We start from the raw sequence: 17,555 nt of genomic DNA on the forward strand, positions 1-17,555 counted from the left end.
GATGTCTCCTTTACATTGTTGTGAAACAGATAGAGTTACATCCGGATTAAAAAAACGCTCTATTTGTCTTCTCTCTAACGCGAGCCAGATGTTACCTCCAGCACCGGCCCTGCTGTCACTCTTAGCCCGCCTCCGACCAATCACAGCGCCCCCCCCCTCTCCCTCCTCCCCGCAGAGCATCAGACTGGAGAGGAGAAGGAGGAGGAGAGTTTCCCCGTCTTTCTCGCTGCCCTGCTCCCCGAGCCCATCTGTACCTCCGCTCCTTCTGCTCCCAGCTGCTGCTCTGATCGGCCCCGGCTCCACGATGGAGAGAGGGTCAATGCTGGCTGCGTGTCTGCTGTGCTGGAGCTGCGGCGTGTGCGTGGTGTCCGCCATCCGGAGGGCCGATATGTTCCCGTACGGCGCCCTGAGCGGGGATCTGATCCTGGCGGAGGGGGACGATGAGACCTCCAGAGTGCTGCTCCTGCCCAGACCCTTGAACTTCTACGACTCCCGGTACTCCCAGCTATACGTGAGTAGACGCCCGTTAGCACCGCGTGCGCGTGTTGTCTTTATCGCAGAAGGAGAGAGTTAACTGCAGGTGATGTTTGCAGCTGTTGATCCACAGTAGAACAGGGTGTTTAATGCTGCCAAATGAAGCGTTTTATTAACGAGCGTGAATGGGGGAATCATCTGTATATATGTATATATCTGGCCATATTCTGACGTCACCATCAATTACAAATCCACTGCTACTCAACAGATGGTGATTAAGAATAACTTGTGCTCATGGCGGTGGGAGAAAAGTAGCAATACTTCACTGTAACATTACTCCATTACAAGTAAAAGTACTGCAGCTTTCAAAGTTGCCTAAGTAAAATAAAAAGTCCTCATTATGTGTAATGGCCTTCACTTCACAACTTCACTTAAGTACATTTTTGAGGTACTTTAATACTTGTACTCCACTAGCTACATCCCAGAGAGAGATGTAGTCAGTTACTCGTTACTTTGCAGACTCAAAGTACTAAAATATAATCAACTTAAAACACGATGATGTCATGTTAACAGGCTTTTCCTTTCCTCTCATCAGTTAAACAAACAGAATGTACGCTCGCTTTTCATATTAACATTCAACGTTAGGCTACGACTATCAGAACGATGCGAACATTCAGGCTCCCTCGTGTTGCTCAAAAGCGAGCTGCAGATATAAACGTTAATTAAATAAAAGATTGATTGGAAGAAGTTCTCCAAATTCATCTATGCGACCCAAAAGAAAATGTCCCGCGACCCACCTGAGGGGTCCCCGACCCAGTGTTTGGGAGAGACCGGGTTTAAGCTACACAGCAGTATATGGCAATACGCAAATAAAGTACAAGCACCTCAAAATGAATACAGAAAATGTACTTGGCTCCACTCCAGGACTGATTAGATATCCTCAAAAAAAAGACATAAACCGCAGTGTTGCTTTGCACGGCACACATCATCAGGCCCAGAGGTCCTTGAGGAGGTTCTAGCGGTTTATGAGGGGGATCTAGGGGGTTCATTATGTGGTTCCTGGGGTCCATCAGGGGGCTCCGGCAGTGCCCACGGAGGTCCCCGTGGTTTATGAGGGGATACGGGCTCATTAGACAGTTCCGTGGGTTCATGATGGTGCTGCAGCAATTATTGAGAGGAACTTTAGGGTTTTGGGGTCCCAAGCGGTCTGCAGGAGCATCATCAGTAGCTCTCATTAAACAGCGCCTCTCTCTCTCTCTCTCTCTCTGCCTCCAGGTGGCCACTAACGGCATCATCTCAGCCCAGGACCTGCCGATGGAAAAGCAGTACGTCGACGACGGCTTCCCCACAGATTTCCCCGTGGTGGCTCCGTTTCTGGCCGACATCGACACCAGCGGAGGGCGAGGACAGATCTACTACCGGGTGACGGAGACGCCCAGCGTTCTCAACCGAGTGTCCCGGGTATGTGGCTCCACTGAAACAAGTGAAGGGAATGTTAATCGACAGACTTTTGTTGTGTTGAAATGAGGAAGAAAAAGCTTGATGAATACGTGTTGCACTGTGCTTAACTACAGATCTGGATTCTTCCTTTTTCCAGTTCTTCATCCATTAGTTCAATCCATTGTACACTCCATCTTTCCTTTACTTTCTCCTTCTTACCCCCCTCATCATTCATTCATTCATCCATCTGCTCACCCAGGAAGTACACCGAGGGTTCCCGGATGCAAAATTCACGCCCACGCACGTCGTGGTCGCAACGTGGGAGAACGTCGCGGCATATGAGGAGCAGACTCGAACCGCCGGACCTTCGAACAAGGTAAGACGGGTGGAGGGGACTGAGAGCGCTAGCTGGAGGCCTCGCTGTCTTGTCTGCACGATGATTTATCATCCTCTCGGTATGTTTTGGATCTCGTGACGCGAGAGACACAATCCCAAATTCCTGGAGGATGCGCATCCCTTGTAATCAGCCCGGGGTGGGGCTGGGCTCTATTTGTAAATCCCCTTCCCCTCCTAATCTGCCTCTTAACCTTTTCAAGGGGTCAGAGGTCATCTTTAAGGGTCATCAAAGTGCCCCCCTCCTCCTCTCCCGACTCGTTATCCCCTCTCACACGGGTAGACACGAACACGCCTCCACCATTAGTGCTCTCATGCTCCCTTGGACTTTACTTCCCTCCCTGTTTGTCAGCCAGTTACCAGTTTAAAACTTGGTTCAACATTAAAGATACACAGAGATACTGTGCTTTAGGTCATTCATCGAATAATTAAAAAGGGTTACTTCAGGCACTTCCATAAAGTTGGGTGTTTCACAATGGAAAGATTAAAGTTAAAGCAGGAGACAAGCTTCAAAAACACTGGATCCTACATTTCCCATAATGCAATTAAAAAGCGTCTTGCATTAGACCCTCCTTACCGCCGAAATGCACACATCTCTCCAGTTTTGCACTTATAATGCAGACGTTACCAAATACAGTCCAAGGCCAAGCTTGGCTAACCCTGATGACGTCATAATGATGTCATCAGGGTTAGGAAAGCTCCCTCCAAAGAAGCAGAAGACCTGAGTAGCACTCAACGAATAAACTGAGCCTAAAATGTCCAATCAAACACTTTCTCTATTGTCTTTATGATTAATACTAAATTTCTAGAAACTGTCCTCAGGAATTGTGCACCTTCTTAAAAGAAAGTGTCACCTAGAGGAGAACTAAAGGCTTTGTTTGAGTTCGTATTTGGGACGGACTCCAAGTAAAGCCAGGCCGGCTGAACTTATCGATCAAACAAACAAAAAAAAAGTGCTTTGTTGTTCCTCCCTCCCAGCATGTGGGAGGGAGGGATGGAGGGAGTGGTAGATTTAAGGACAAAAAACCCCGGGTGATCTCTGTGTGTCTCTCCCTCCCTCTCATCTGTTTGTTCTTTCTCTTGACTGTCGCGGTCTGGTTTCTTTTAATGCCTCCTCCTTCTTTCCTCCTGATTGATCAAAAGCGAAACATTCAAATAGTCCATCAGGGAGAGGCAGCATTAAGCCTCTGACGACGCGTCTCAATACCTAGGGGCTCATTTTGATCGCAGCGCTGCTAAATGGACGAATGAGTGAAACTTGGATTTAAGTCTCCATGCAGTGTTGACCAAATGCTGATTAGAGGCTGGTGTCCACCTCTTGAGGGTGTAAAGAAAGGGTCCGTGTTGTTTAAAGGGTCTGTGTGGCTTGTCGGATCGGAAAAGTCTGGGCTGGCATTTGCTTCAGTGGGTCAAGATAGCATCTTCCTTGGAACTGATTAGCCAGAGGTGCCGGGCGGGGTGCGTTGGGCGGGGGTAGAGTGGTATGTGTGTGCGAACTGATTAACCTGAGGTGTGTATTAGGGGGTGACCGGGTGGGGGAGGGGGCAGGCCTCGTGGTGTTTGGGGGTCGGAAAGGGAGACGAGAGGAGCAGCGAGGGAAGGAAAAACAGGAAAAATAGAGGTGAGTTCACATCCCTAAGAAGTAGGGTTGTGTTTTCTATGAAATGAGTCTTAAAGAGGTTATTATCATAATTGGAAAGTAATTGCTTCTCACGAAACCAACAACACACACTCTGTTGTGTGCGCTACCATGTCGCCCAATTTGCAAATGACCGGAGCCATTTACACGGAGAATCTGGCCTTCCGTGTGTTGATGTTTTAAGAAGCGTCGACAAGGCTTTACTTTGAGCGGCACATTGCCAATCCGTCTTCACGCGGGGACACCTGTCATGCTGGTGGACGCCGTGACACAGTTTGTCTTATAATTCTAAGCGGCAGAGATCAACGGCGTAGCGGCAGAGCGCTGCATGTTCCTCTTCATCAGTTGAAGCTGAAGGAACTTTTACATACATATGAACATCCATTAATTAACGTTCAAGCCCTTCTCAAATGTGTTCACTCCTGTTGGGCTCATTTTCTGTACGCGATGTGGCATTAAAACACGGTGGAAGTAGCAAGCTAGCTAACTAGCCAGTTGTCCGCTAGTTAGCCGGTCATAAGCCAGCTAACATGCTAACGCCATTGTCCGCGACTTGTCGTCAGTCGGTTTAGTTTATACAGAAGTTAGCTCGCTACAACAGTCGCAATGGCAAAAGTACATATAAAAATGGCTGCCGCTCTGACCATAATGCTACAACGCTTTGAATGGGAACGTCCATTCTACTCACGTTGTATTACTATGGTTGATACGAACACTGATTTGTCTGCTAATACTAAAACTAATACTTGGAAAACGACTAACATTTCCATCAGCTACACTAAACTAGTAGGTGAACCTGATAAGAATTATACCTGCTAAACATCAAAGTCAATATCAATTTGAACGTGTTAGCATGTTGACGTGACTTTAGCAGTTAGCTCGACCGTAGACTCTGAGTGTTGTTAAAATATGATACAGCGAGTAAGTTACTCAATTAGAAAATACATAACACCCATCTTCTCATATGAATCTCTAAATCTTGACTTGAATAATGTGCGCGTGCCTTAATGACGTTTGAAGGGGAAAAGGCCCGCTTTACAGGAAGTTCCCTTCCTGAGAGCATTCTTGTATATGAGCAGCACTTTCAAATGGAATGTGATTTTAACATTTGACCACAGCAGACCATTTTTTTTCCTGATTTCCCCTCGAGTTCTCTTCAAAAGACATATGTGCAAAAAAAAAAAAGGGAAAGTGCTGAACGGCATGTTACATGTCAGCTGTGTGAGGCTCAGATGAGGCTGAATAAATGGACTCCTCTGTTGGGTTCGGCCCTCGCCTTTTATTTTATTTCCTCTCCTCTCCTCTTCTCTTTGTCTTTCTTCCTTTCTGTAGCACAATAGGAACCATTGTTTCTATTAGTGCTATTTGTTGTTTCTTGGGGACCCCATGCAGTGACACAGGGCGCATCCCTTGAAATTCAGCTTTCATAATATATTACTCTGTTTATGAGTGAGCACTGAACCTCTCTGTAGTCGAAAGAAAGGGGTTCATATCCCCTTCTAGCTGTGCAGCTCCTCCATAATAAAATACTGAAGTGACTCAGCGTACACAAGTTTAACTTGGACACAGTCCTGAGAATAATTACTAGCACAGTCGCAGCGCTCTGGTTTGTAGTTGCGGGGAGGACGTACATGTTCATGTTCCTTTCAGGATCTAAGAAAAGCAGCGATGGTTTTAACCCACCATGTGTTCTTGAGTTGATGAAAAAGGCTTTTTGAAAAGCTTCCGTACGCCAAGACGTTGTTCGATTTCCTCAAGCTCAATTCAGAGCAGGGAATCCTTTTGAGGCACGGCTGAAGTTATAACAGGAAAGCCACCTAAAAGTTTGGGGCGGGGATTTTCATATGACAACGGTGAAATACTGACCGGACTGTTCCTGGCCGTGGGCCTGGGCTGTGTGTGTGTGAGTGTGTGTGTGTGTGTGTGTGCCAGTTCCCACGCTGTAGGCAGTTCCGCTTGTAGCACTCCGGTGAGGCTGGCAACTGGCCTGCAGCTGCTTTCTCTCTCTCTCGCTCTCTCTCTCTCTCTCTCTCTCTCTCTCTCTTTCTGCCGGTTTGCAGCTGCGCCGCAACCAACAAACAAGTGTAGTACGTTCATCCAGCCTCAACAAAGTGGGACTCAGCTCCAGATACTTATAATATGATTCAGAACATTTGTCACAGAGGGATGAGTCACTTATTCGAAACACAGGCGAGTCAATTAAACTATCTTTAGGAAAGCAGAGTAGACTAAACTATTTAAAGTAAACCAGACTGCCGAATACACAAATACTGAACACGACCAAACGAAGGTAAAACATGGTGAGACTAGACTGAACGTCAACTTAAGAGGTTCGCCCGCTTTTCTGCAAAAGCCTGAACTTTGTTTAGTTTGCTAAAATATGAAATGTTGACCTTAGAGTTTGTAAATCTACGCCAAAGTGTCGGGCGATCGCAAAAGCTACCATTAATTCGAAACCCGCAAACAACACGAGGCCTACTTTAAAGGAATACTATGCATTTTTACGCTCAGTAGATGAGAAGATCGATGCCACGCTGAAATGAAAATGTGAAAATTGACTTTGAAACCTTGGAATGTGAACGTATGAAGTGTGGTAAGTTGCTCCTCAACTATCTGAATGGACTCCCTGTACATGCGGTTAAGCTGTTGGGTATTTCCAGAGCCACACTGATGATGTTACCACCTAAACCTTCAAGGACGACTCCGACAACAAACATTTGCCGCGTCCCGGAGACAATTAACGTGTTTGTGGTCAATGTTAGGAGTGTGAGGACAGTCTTTTAAAAAAGGTGTAGCAAAATGCCTGTAGGTTAGATGTGGGGGGGGGGATGCATCCTGAGCTATGCGCTGTCTGGAGGTCTTTGATGTGTGCTGGCTGCTATTTGTTGTCTTCCAGCTGTGAGTCTGTAAAGCACGACGGTACAACACAGAGACAGACTCCGACGCAGCGAATGACCACACAGATAGAGGAGGGACGGAGAGCGCAGCGCAAATTAAAGGAATAGTCTGGCGTCTTGGGGGGAAATGTGCTCATTTTGTTCCTCTGCCAAGAGTTAGATGAGAGCATTGATACCACTCTCATGTCTCTGTATGCTAGATAGGAAAAAGGGGATTACCAAAGGCAGCAGGATCCATCCTCTGGGGACCATGAATGTCTGAAAAAACGAAATTCATGACAATTTATTTACTTATTGTTGAGATAGCGTAGATATACAGCCACTAAAAACACCAAAGGGACTTTCCATGTTATGTGTGGACAGGGTAAAATAAAGACTCAACTTTTCAGAACTATTTGGATGGAAACACATCTTAATTTCTGTCTCCTCATATGGCCCCTCTCCCATCTCTGCCAAACCCCCCCTGCATACTTTCATCCCTCACCCCTCGCCTCCTCCTCCCAGGAAAAAGGAGGAACAACAGGAGAGAAAAATACAGACATTTTAGAAGGGATATTAAGGACAAAGAAGAAGCAGATCCCCTCTTGTAGCTCCAGCCTCTTCTCCTCCCAAAGGAAAAAAGAAAGACCCCTTCCTCAGTAATTACAAAGAGCCCGGAGGCTACAAAGTCCTCCCCGCCCACAAACAACAAGATAGTTTAAAGATGTTGATGTAAACAATTAGGAACACACACATACATTCACATGGGAGGAATATAGGTGGTGGGACATCTGTGTTTGCGTTAAGGCTTGTATAAATGTATATGAGTGTTTGTGTGTCTGTGTGTGTGTGTGTGTGCACCCCCACGCCTCACATTGTAACGACGTCTGGTTTGCGTGTTGTAACATCATCGCGAAAGATGCCCAGACACACAGGAAGACAGCTGTGGAGATCAACATCTGGGCTGGGGGTTGAGAGACCAACGTGTGTGTGTGTGTGTAGATGTCTTGGTCTGTGTGTGTGTGTGTGTGTGTGTGTGTGTGCGTGCGTGTGCGTTCCGATAATCTGATTGTGTCCCAAAGGGAAACAACTCTCAGTCTTCCCCTCATTCGACAAATCTGTGTTTTTCCAACTGCGGTTTTGGGAGGCAGAGCGCGACTCCACTGGTCCCTGATTCATCAGTTCGTACTTACTCAATTCATTTATTTGATTCTGATTATTTGCAAAATAGATGTTTGGAAACCCAGATGCTCAGTACGTCAGTAATTGGCGGTGGTCGAAAAGAGGAGGGGGGGTGTGAAGGGTGAGAAGTCTCAACAAGAATTCCAGCAGAGGAACAGGAGGAGACACGGGGAGGAGGGGAGGGGAGGACAGAGGAGGTCCAAGGAGAGGTGTGAAGTTTAAATATGAGCAGTGAGTGTTAGAATGACTTGAGGGCGGTTGGGCCGGGCTGACTCTGAACACGCAGGAGGTGACCTCATCCCTCTGACAGTGGCAGGAGCTCAACATGATTGTTAGACACTATCTTGATTACCAGTAAGCTGCTTTTGGCCGTCAGGGTCAAAAAATAATAATGGAATGCTGAGATTTATCTAGGAGAACAGGGGTTATAGGTGTAACCCACGTATTACGATAGTTACAGAATAATTAGAGATTAAATTAAGACTGTAACAGCGGCCACTGATGGCAACAAGTGGCAATTACAGGATAGTGGTTCAATGTAGTACAATGCTTCCGCAGATAGACCTACTTGGAGGGTCCTCTTCCGAGAGTCCACCGTGTTGCACCGCCATGTTTCCACAGTTGCCCCGAAACGGACAAACTAAACACTGACTTTAGAGAGGGCCTCTCGCATTTCTTGTGTTACTTGAAGGCCATCAAAGATCTCGGATATACTTGGAACAGGAGGAGTGACTGGAGGGGTATTTGGTTGCAATCTGCACCCTCACCGCTAGATGCTACTAAAGCCTACACTCTGGTCCTTTGAAAGATGTAATTGTCCCTGTTGTTATTCTGGTTCAGACTGATGGTCTCTCTTGTCTCTCTTTAGGTCAATACGTTCCAGGCAGTAATTGGTTACGATGAGACGGATTCATACGTTCTCTTCCTCTACCCTGAAGGTGGCCTTAACTTCTTTGGGACACGCCCTAAGGTAACCTGGTTAGACATACAAGACCTTAAGTCACAGCTTGATTAGCTTGGCTATTTTACCGCTGCAGCACTTGTAGACATTAATGTTACTGTTACATTGCATTAATGTTTATGCAATTTTCTGCTTATAGGAGTCTTATAATGTTGAGATAGAGCTCCCTGCTAGAGTTGGCTTTAGCAGAGGAGAAATCACGTATCTGATCTTGTCCCGAACCGAGGGACCTCACTACAGCGTTACCAGCGATGAGCAGAGTGTTAAAAACCTCTACCAGTAAGTAAAAAACCTCAAGGTTGAGTCACAACTCTTCTTAAAGCCACATCTGGCAAACGTGTTGAGAAGCCAACACTATCCCAGATAAGACGTGCTAACTTAGACCAAAAAAAGCTTTTCACATTCGTCTCTGAGCTAATTCCCTGTAATGTGCAGGGTGGTCTTTGAACCTGAAAATAATTCATGTCACTCGCTCTCTAGGGTTGGTAATACAGGAATTCCAGGTGTTTGGCTTTTCCACACTGGGAACAGTTACTCCTTCGACAACATTGTTCCTGCATCCATTGGTGGCCTCCTTGTTACCCCACCAACTCGAGGACATGGCCTCTCCCTGGTGATATATCTTTCTGTTTAATGCATTTTATTTACTGTCAAGAGTTGTTTGCAGAAAAACTCCTCTGACCCCTCCATGGTTTCTGCTTCTAGGACACCACCACAGCCGAGTATGGTGAGTTTGAGGACTACCCGGACAACACTTTCGACCCTGATAACCAGGAGGAAGAAGACGATTACCCTCTGACAGGCGGGGACCCCGAATTCCAGACGGCCCCCGCTGGCGCTGACCACTCAGAATCACTTCAACCAGCAAGTCCTGATGCTCCCTCGTCCCCTTCGGAGGATTCCGGATATCAGGTGGCGTATGGCAGCAAAGATGTGCCATTGACCTCTGAACCCAGGTACAACTCCGAGCCAGCAGAGAGGCAGTATGCTCCCCCTAATCCTCCAGAGGGAGGTGCTCAGCAGACTCAGGAACAGCAACCACAGGTAACACTAAAGCGTCGTTGCACATGAAATTAATTAACATCTTCAGCAAGAAATCCGACGAGCAAACATTTTAAGATGGACGTGTTTTTTACTGCCATTTAGTATGCAGTTTAAAAAAAATCAAAAACTACAAACATATGCAAAGCCGATAGACCATAATGATGTGTTATGGGACGAGAGTTCCCGATATTGCTCATGCAGACAGCAGCGCTGAGTGGCAGACTATTCCAATTCTCAGAAAATATCACTTATTGAAGCGGGTATGAACAAAAAACATAGGAATTTAAATTGGCAGTGCTGTCAGTACTGTCAGAGTTTTGTCATGATAATTTGAAATTGTAGTCGCTTTTTGTAAATTCTGTGGTTTACAAGGGAACGCTCTTTTGGAGACAGCGCGGTGGTGTCAACAAAACGCTGGCAAAACTGCAATCATTATACCCTACATACTGTACACAAAATGTACAGTATGCGCTGATTATAGCGGTCTGGTTTGTAGCATCTGGAGAGAGTTAAAAAGTATGACAACAGGAAAAATATATTTCCAGTTAAACACAGCCTGTTCCTCCTGTAGGTTCCTCTGGAGGTGGTGGATGTCTACCCCCCTCACAGGAATGAACCACGTCTTTCCCCTGGAGGTCACGTGGTCAGCGTGGACGAAGACATTGATTTTGACACAGGAGGTAGGAGATAAATGTATAAATATGAATATATATATGAAGTTGTCTGCTTAAGTTATGAAAGGACGGCCACTTTAAGAAACTGGAGGGTAGCATTACCTTGCCCTCTGCACGCGGAGCTGCTCAGCAGCTGGTAGTACAATACTGCCGTTGTGCTGGGCAGCTCCCAGGTGTGTGTGTGTCAAACGCTCCCTCCCCTGCAACTACTACCACAGGCTTTGAGCCGTAAACAAGAATGTGTTCTCAGTCAACTTGCCAGGTTACATAAGGGTCGAAAAGCCCATCTTATTAAGTCATTTAACTCAGTTTGGAGTGAGGAAATACATTTATTTCTTGGAAAATGCAAAGAAAGATCTGTGAACAGATTGAGTATTTTTGGAATAAGGCCTTCATTTAGTATTTAAAACAGTTCTCATATCCTGTTTTAAACAAACAAAATCCATTAAATACACACACTTACATTCTCTCAGTGCTGTCATGGGTTTGATGTTCTTGAAACTCAGACTCAGAGCATAAACATCATTGCGATATTCCTATGTGTGTTTCCCTCCACAGTATGTGTGTTTACGTGTGGAAAAGCACAGTGATTTGTCTACTGTGTGTGTGTGTGTGTGTGTGTGTGTGTGTGTGTGTGTGTGCGGTTCCTGAGAAAATATCCTGACATCCTGTGTCCATCTGAATGTGCGTTTGTTTGTGTGTTTGTGTGTGATGCCCCAGTAGGATGACAGAATGCTAAAAACGATCCCACCTCAGCCATTTACCAAAAAGAGAAATGGAGAGATAAACAAGGAGAGAGAGAGATTTGGGAGTTACGCAAGTTCCATTTGGTGTTTTTAATCCAGTGAGAGGTTTAGAAATCCTTCAAGTTTTAGTAGTAGTTGCTTTAATATATTACTCTCGGTGTTTAGATTAGCGCATGTAACACGTATAACACTTGTATGAAGTACAAATACTGTTTGCTGGTGCGGGGCGGGACGAATCAGGGAAAGGACACGCCGCAACTGCTGAGAGCCAATCAGGAAGCAAGCGTGGGTGTCTGCATCAATGCTTTCAAAAGTCTCCGTTTCTGCCGTCCAGACTCAACGTAACTCCCGAAAGTTTTTGAAACTAAAACGGTCAGCAGAGTTTGTTAAGTGTCCATGTTAGGGGTTGGGACAACAACGGTGGGGCGGAGTAGAGAAGTGTTGCACATAATAGTAACATAATAGTGTAGATGTAGCCTTAGATGCCTTTGGGAGTTCATGTAGCAAACAGTGAATCTGTGTGTGTGTGTGTGTGTGTGTGTGTGTGTGTGTGTGTGTGTGTGTGTGTGTGTGTGTGTGTGTGTGTGTGAGTGAGTGGATTAGTGGGTGTGGGAGACAGGACTGCAACAGCTGGTTTCTCTCCAAGTAGTGCCTCAACATGTGTGTGTGTATACCCTCCTCTGTCTTTTTATTTGTTCTGTCCATCTGTACTTATATGGAAACAACCCTTAAATGTTCCGTCTCCATTTAAACATTCACGTCTGCATGACGTAAATACTGGGAACAGAAGAAATTTATCTTCCGTTCAAGCTAAGCTAACCAACATCTTTCTTCTGAACATTGCAAACAACAGTACCGGTGGTCTGCACGTACAGCTTTCTCTGTTTTGTCCTGTTGCCATTTTCCCTAGGATCTTGGATAGGAGACTGCGGGATATAAATGATATAAGTATTGTATATGTAACGCATATCAATACTTATTCTCTCTCTCTCAGTGATTCAGTACACCACGGAGAATAAGGAAACATGCGCCAGGTATGTGACGACTAGTGAGCATGATATACTGTATACTGTACCTGTTGTTGCTGATGTGTCTAACTATTTGTAGTAGTTGTTGTACTGACAGAGGTCAGATTGCATTGTGGGTGATGTAGGCAAAGAAATCCTTTTTGTTTTTTTCAGCATTAAACGTGTTTTTCTTCGCTCTCTCTTGTCGTTCTAGATTCCAACAGCAGTGCTCCCAGAATGCATTTTGCTCCGACTACGCCACGGGGTTCTGCTGTCACTGCCGGCCTGGCTCCTACGGCAATGGACGCTACTGTCTACCCGAAGGTTAGAGCGCTGCCATTGACCCACAGAGATGCATTAATCGCATTATCTTTTCTTCAAATGCTTAAGTTGTTTTTTGTTGTTGTTGCTGTAACCCCTGTGTCGCTCCTTCAGGTGCTCCACAGCGAGTTAGCGGTAAGGTGAGCGGAACAGTGGCCGTGGGTTCGACTCCAGTGGCGCTGAACAACATCGATCTTCACGCCTACATCGTGGTGGGCGATGGCAGAGCGTACACTGCCATCAGCGAGGTAGGAGTCTGAGAATCTGAATTCTCCTCTTCTCATCCACATTTAAGTCTCTGGTCTCTCTGCATTTCCCCTTTTGTAAACGTTGTGTTGATTGGTCAGGTACCCGAGCCGGTGGGCTGGGCTCTGATGCCGCTCGCACCGATAGGAGAGCTGTTTGGATGGATGTTTGCTCTGGAGCTGCCCAACAGCCAAGCAGGATTCAAAATCACAGGTAAACTGTTTTGGTCAAATTATGTCGCTTGTACATCTTCACAAATGATATTCAACTGCTGCATCGTTGGCGTGTCTGCAGTGCTGTGAAGATAATCTATAAATAGGCAAACAGAAGAAGAATTGATCGGTCGACTTATTTCATCACCAGGTGCCGAGTTCACTCGTCATGCAGAGGTGATCTTCTACCCCGGCAACCAGCGCCTGTCAATCATCCAGAAGGGCCGCGGCCTTGACGACCACAACCACCTCACCGTGGATACTGTAGTCAGTGGCAACGTGCCCTTCCTGCCCCCTGGAGCTGAAGTCACCATGGATCCCTTCAAGGAGACCTACCAGTACTACCCATCCGGTAACAGCAACAACCACGAGAGACGAAGTCTGTGCAACGTTTGATGCCTCCGTGCGCCTAAAAAAACCTTTACACTTTTTTCTTTCCCCAGTTGCCACCTCCACCTCTGTGAGGGAGTTCTCGGTGGTTTCGGCCGAGCGGGGCTCCGAGTCCTTCTCCTTCCAGCTGAAGCAGAACATCACCTACCGCGACTGTCGGCACGACCACCGCGCCGCCGTCCCGGAGACGCTGCAGATCACCATGGAGAGGGTGTTCGTGATGTACGTCAAGGAGGAGCGGATCCTGAGATACGCCATCACCAACAAGATCAGCCCAGTCGGAGGTGAGTCCGGGTGGAACCGAACCGAACCCTGCAGATTTCAGGCTACGATCCCAATCCTCTTGGCTGAGTTTGGTTTTATGAAAAACATAGATCCACTTCCACAAAATCCGGGTCGAGTGTTGCTATCGACGGTAGCTTGGCTATTTAAATATGGCGGGTGTGTGTAGGATGTCCAGCGTCTCTCTTGACCAATCAGCGGCCTGCAGTGTTTTAACTCTACCTTCTGGTGGCGCAACATTGGGAATAAAAGCAGTCATAGTGAAGAAGAACAGGGGCTTCAAAGAAGAATTTCTTTCTGGTGTGTGCATCCATCACGTGGAAAACACTGGCCCGCTGACAACACTGGCTCATTATTTTGGGAATGCGAGTATCTGAGTGACTGCTTAAATCCCTTCCAGACCATCACTGACAGTATTTGAGTGGGTGAACACACTCGGGCGTCAAACATGAGGTTTTCTTGTCCCGGGGCCACAACTAGTGACCAGACCACCAAGTAATTGAAACCTTTAGCCAAAACCACGCTGCAGAGTTGGACAGAGCTCCGCTTCAAACAACACACACCGCGAGCCGAGGGATGATTATACGCTGAAACATCAGAAAACAATGTTCAAGAGTCCGTATTACCCCTGTTTCTGGGTTCATTGTGCACTAAAGGCTGCAGACGCACCACTTTGAGGATCACTGTGACCGCGATTGGCGTCAGAGCTGACTTTCGACATGTGACTGGTTCGGTTTGGTCGTTAGGACTGAAATCTGGAGCGTTGACATCGTCCTGCAGAGTGAGCTGGCACGAGGAGAAATAAACAAATATGGCGAGTGCGGAGAGAAGAATGTCCACCTCATTGAGTGATATGGTTTCCAAAAGTACTTTGTGGTACCAGAACACAAAACCAAAACCACAGAACTTTGTATTCTGACCAGATTGGTTTGGCTCTGTGATATTTGTATGGAGGCAAACAATGGCCCTAATTATTTGACTCTTATAAGCAAATGAATACTTATGGTACTCTTTTTGGGGCTGATTGCTGGAAGCCGTATCGGCTGATACCAAATCACATTTATCATGTAGGATAATTGTTTTTTCTATCTATTATTACCACCATTGTTTCTTAAGTATTTAAATTAAGAGATGCTTCTTTTGTTTCATTTTTAGCTTCTCTCGCACTCATTTCCTCCAGATATCAGCAGGAAAACAGAGACTACACAAACATGAAAAAAAGTGCATGGAAATACAACACGTGTCCCGTTCTGTCAACACACAGTGGTCCCGCTTCCTTTACCCACTGAGCCTGATGAAACAAGAGACCCCGAATGATGGAGATGAAAAGGAAGAGATTGAAAGAGAGGGGGCAGGATTTTCTTCTTCCAGTTTTTGAATCCAGGCCAAGTTTCTGCCATTTAGACGTCAACACGTTGATTAAAAAGGTTATGATGACACATCTCACACGTGCACACGCACACGCACCGATACACCCAGAGCACAGCTGGAAGAGCTTTCGGGGATCAGGGGTTTTGTAAACATGGGTTAAGTGGTGTGTGTGTGTGTGTATGTGTGTGTGTGTGTGTGTGTGTGTGTGTGTGTGTGTGTTGAAGGGTCTTACACTTTCTGGGAAATAATATCCCTGCCAATGACAGATTTTCTATAGGGGGGAGGGGGGGGGGTGCCGGGTAGAATAGCTGCCCACTGATGTCATGAGAATCCGAGATTGTAGACGAACTTAAGACACTGAACTGAGAGAGAGAGAGAGAGAGAGAGAGAGAGAGAGAGAGAGAGAGAGAGACAACAGATCTACCTGACTTATGTGATGTCAACATCTTTGTGAACAGCTGTCACACAGTCTGGTTCTTATATAACTGGGGAAAAGGAATTATTTTCAGTTTAAAACGTCAGCAGCACATGTAGAGTATTATTTGTAGTAATCAGGCTACAACCTACAGAAACGCTGGTGTGGGCCTTTTAAAAATGTGTTTCAGTCAATAGTGTGATTGAATAGAAATAGAATGAGTCTGAATGGAATAAAATAGAAATAATTTATTACTGGAGTCGGGACAACGGAAAGCGGGCGACACTTGTTCCATACCTGTCGAGAAGCCGTCGGCTGTCGACTAGAACTGGGCAAAGTTTTTGGGAAAAACCCACGACAATGAAAGCTTTTCACCCGGCCAGTAATGTTAACACACAAGAAACCCGTCTATACAGTGAATAGAGAGACGAAATAAGGTCCCATGGTGGTCCACCAGGAGGGAAAGGACTTCGCCTCTCTATACAGCTCGGTGAAACCCACTTTCCAACTTACCTTGGGACTTTCACAAAGTGTACGAAGCAGCACCAGTTGGTGTCCACATGGAGATAAGCCCCTCCTCCTCTACGACGCTCCGATGCGAGTGGCACGAATAAATGCAAATGACACTGCTGTCACCGAGCGAGGCGGGGCGAAAACTCACTTTTGGTGTGAACAAACCATTGATGTGTGTGTGTGTGTGTGTGTGTGTGTGTGTGTGTGTGTGTGTGTTTTAGAAAAAGCAACAGGTGGGAAACTACAAGTCATTTCTTTGATGGTGTGTAGTTCCTGCGTTTGTGTGTTCTCCACCATCTCTCTCTCTCTCTCTCTCTCTCTCTCTCTCACTCACTCTCTCTCTAATTATCCCTCCGTTTTTATTCCTCCCATCCATGTGTATCTCGGCCTCTCATCTGCGCATTCAGGACTTTGAAGAGTCCCTTTCTGTCTCTCTCTCTGATAATGAGCCAGAATTGGCCTCTGGGCTGAGGAGATGGAAGCAAGCTGTGGCTAACGTCTGTGTGTCTGATTTAGTTTAGGTGTGTGTGTGTGTGTGTGTGTGTGTGTGTGTGTGTGTGCGCGTGTGTGTGTGTGTGTTGTTGTTTATATGCCCCTGATGGTAAAGAAAAAGTCCACCCGAAAGCACTTAAACATCATTAAAACAGATATTAGTCTTGTAGGTTGTTAGCTTCTCTGATTCCTGCGGATAGCTGCGCGCATGTAAAGCATCACGGCCAACTGGACTCCAGACCGCTAACGGCATTTTCCCTAAAACGAAGTAAAACTGTCTAGACACTAAAACCACTTTCTGAAAACCTAATACAGCTGCCATATTTGGAATAATATTTCTATTTGATTGACAGCAGAAGTGCTGTATTTCTTTTTATCCGACAGCAAATGTGACGCCAGCGTGCTCCTTAAAACACTTTCTTTTTTCAATACGTTTTTCGAGCATTATTTAAACCTTGACACCGAGCCAGTTTTCGGGGATTCATGAGCCCTCCGCATTCTGTTCTCATGGTGTCCCATGGGTTTCTTCACTCTGCTGTTTGCCTTCCCCCGAATCGAGGGTTGCTGTTGAAATTGCCTCTTGGTTTGGTATGAGGAAACCCTGAACGCACATCCGCTCACTCATCCCCCTGTCTGTGTGTGGGTGTCTCTTAACATCATCCATATGTCCAATATTGAGAACATGACTTCCTAAGAGGAAACCGTCCCACGGGAATGCGCGTGGAGTGATTTTACATGTGCGTTTGGTTAGGCTTGCAATCAACTGAACTTTGACCGTCGAATAATCCGGGTCTCAATAAATCTCAATTCAGGACTTTTGGAGTGTTGTGGAGTCCGTGTCTCTGGATGTGATGCTGTTACTGTCCGTCTCTTTAGC

At 46.2% G+C, this 17,555-nt stretch overlaps 1 protein-coding gene across 2 annotated transcripts in view; it reads left to right on the forward strand.

The window, feature by feature from the left end:
- The first annotated feature begins 210 nt into the window (after positions 1 to 210).
- nid2a (nidogen 2a (osteonidogen)) overlaps positions 211 to 17,555 on the forward strand; it is a 31,731-nt gene continuing 14,386 nt past the window's right edge. For both annotated transcript variants that reach the window (XM_031852028.1, XM_031852029.1), the window contains exons 1-14: positions 211 to 511; positions 1,750 to 1,935; positions 2,174 to 2,290; positions 8,873 to 8,974; positions 9,105 to 9,244; positions 9,446 to 9,578; positions 9,671 to 10,009; positions 10,581 to 10,689; positions 12,424 to 12,463; positions 12,651 to 12,760; positions 12,872 to 13,005; positions 13,105 to 13,216; positions 13,367 to 13,567; positions 13,659 to 13,889. In XM_031852028.1, coding sequence (XP_031707888.1) covers positions 305 to 511; positions 1,750 to 1,935; positions 2,174 to 2,290; positions 8,873 to 8,974; positions 9,105 to 9,244; positions 9,446 to 9,578; positions 9,671 to 10,009; positions 10,581 to 10,689; positions 12,424 to 12,463; positions 12,651 to 12,760; positions 12,872 to 13,005; positions 13,105 to 13,216; positions 13,367 to 13,567; positions 13,659 to 13,889 — 2,161 coding nt within the window. In that variant the 5' untranslated portion in view covers positions 211 to 304. The remainder of the gene's footprint in view (positions 512 to 1,749; positions 1,936 to 2,173; positions 2,291 to 8,872; positions 8,975 to 9,104; positions 9,245 to 9,445; positions 9,579 to 9,670; positions 10,010 to 10,580; positions 10,690 to 12,423; positions 12,464 to 12,650; positions 12,761 to 12,871; positions 13,006 to 13,104; positions 13,217 to 13,366; positions 13,568 to 13,658; positions 13,890 to 17,555) is intronic.

The sequence above is a fragment of the Anarrhichthys ocellatus genome, unplaced genomic scaffold, assembly GCF_004355925.1.
Source record: "Anarrhichthys ocellatus isolate YVR2014 unplaced genomic scaffold, GSC_Weel_1.0 scaffold12, whole genome shotgun sequence".
Lineage (NCBI taxonomy): Eukaryota > Metazoa > Chordata > Actinopteri > Perciformes > Anarhichadidae > Anarrhichthys > Anarrhichthys ocellatus.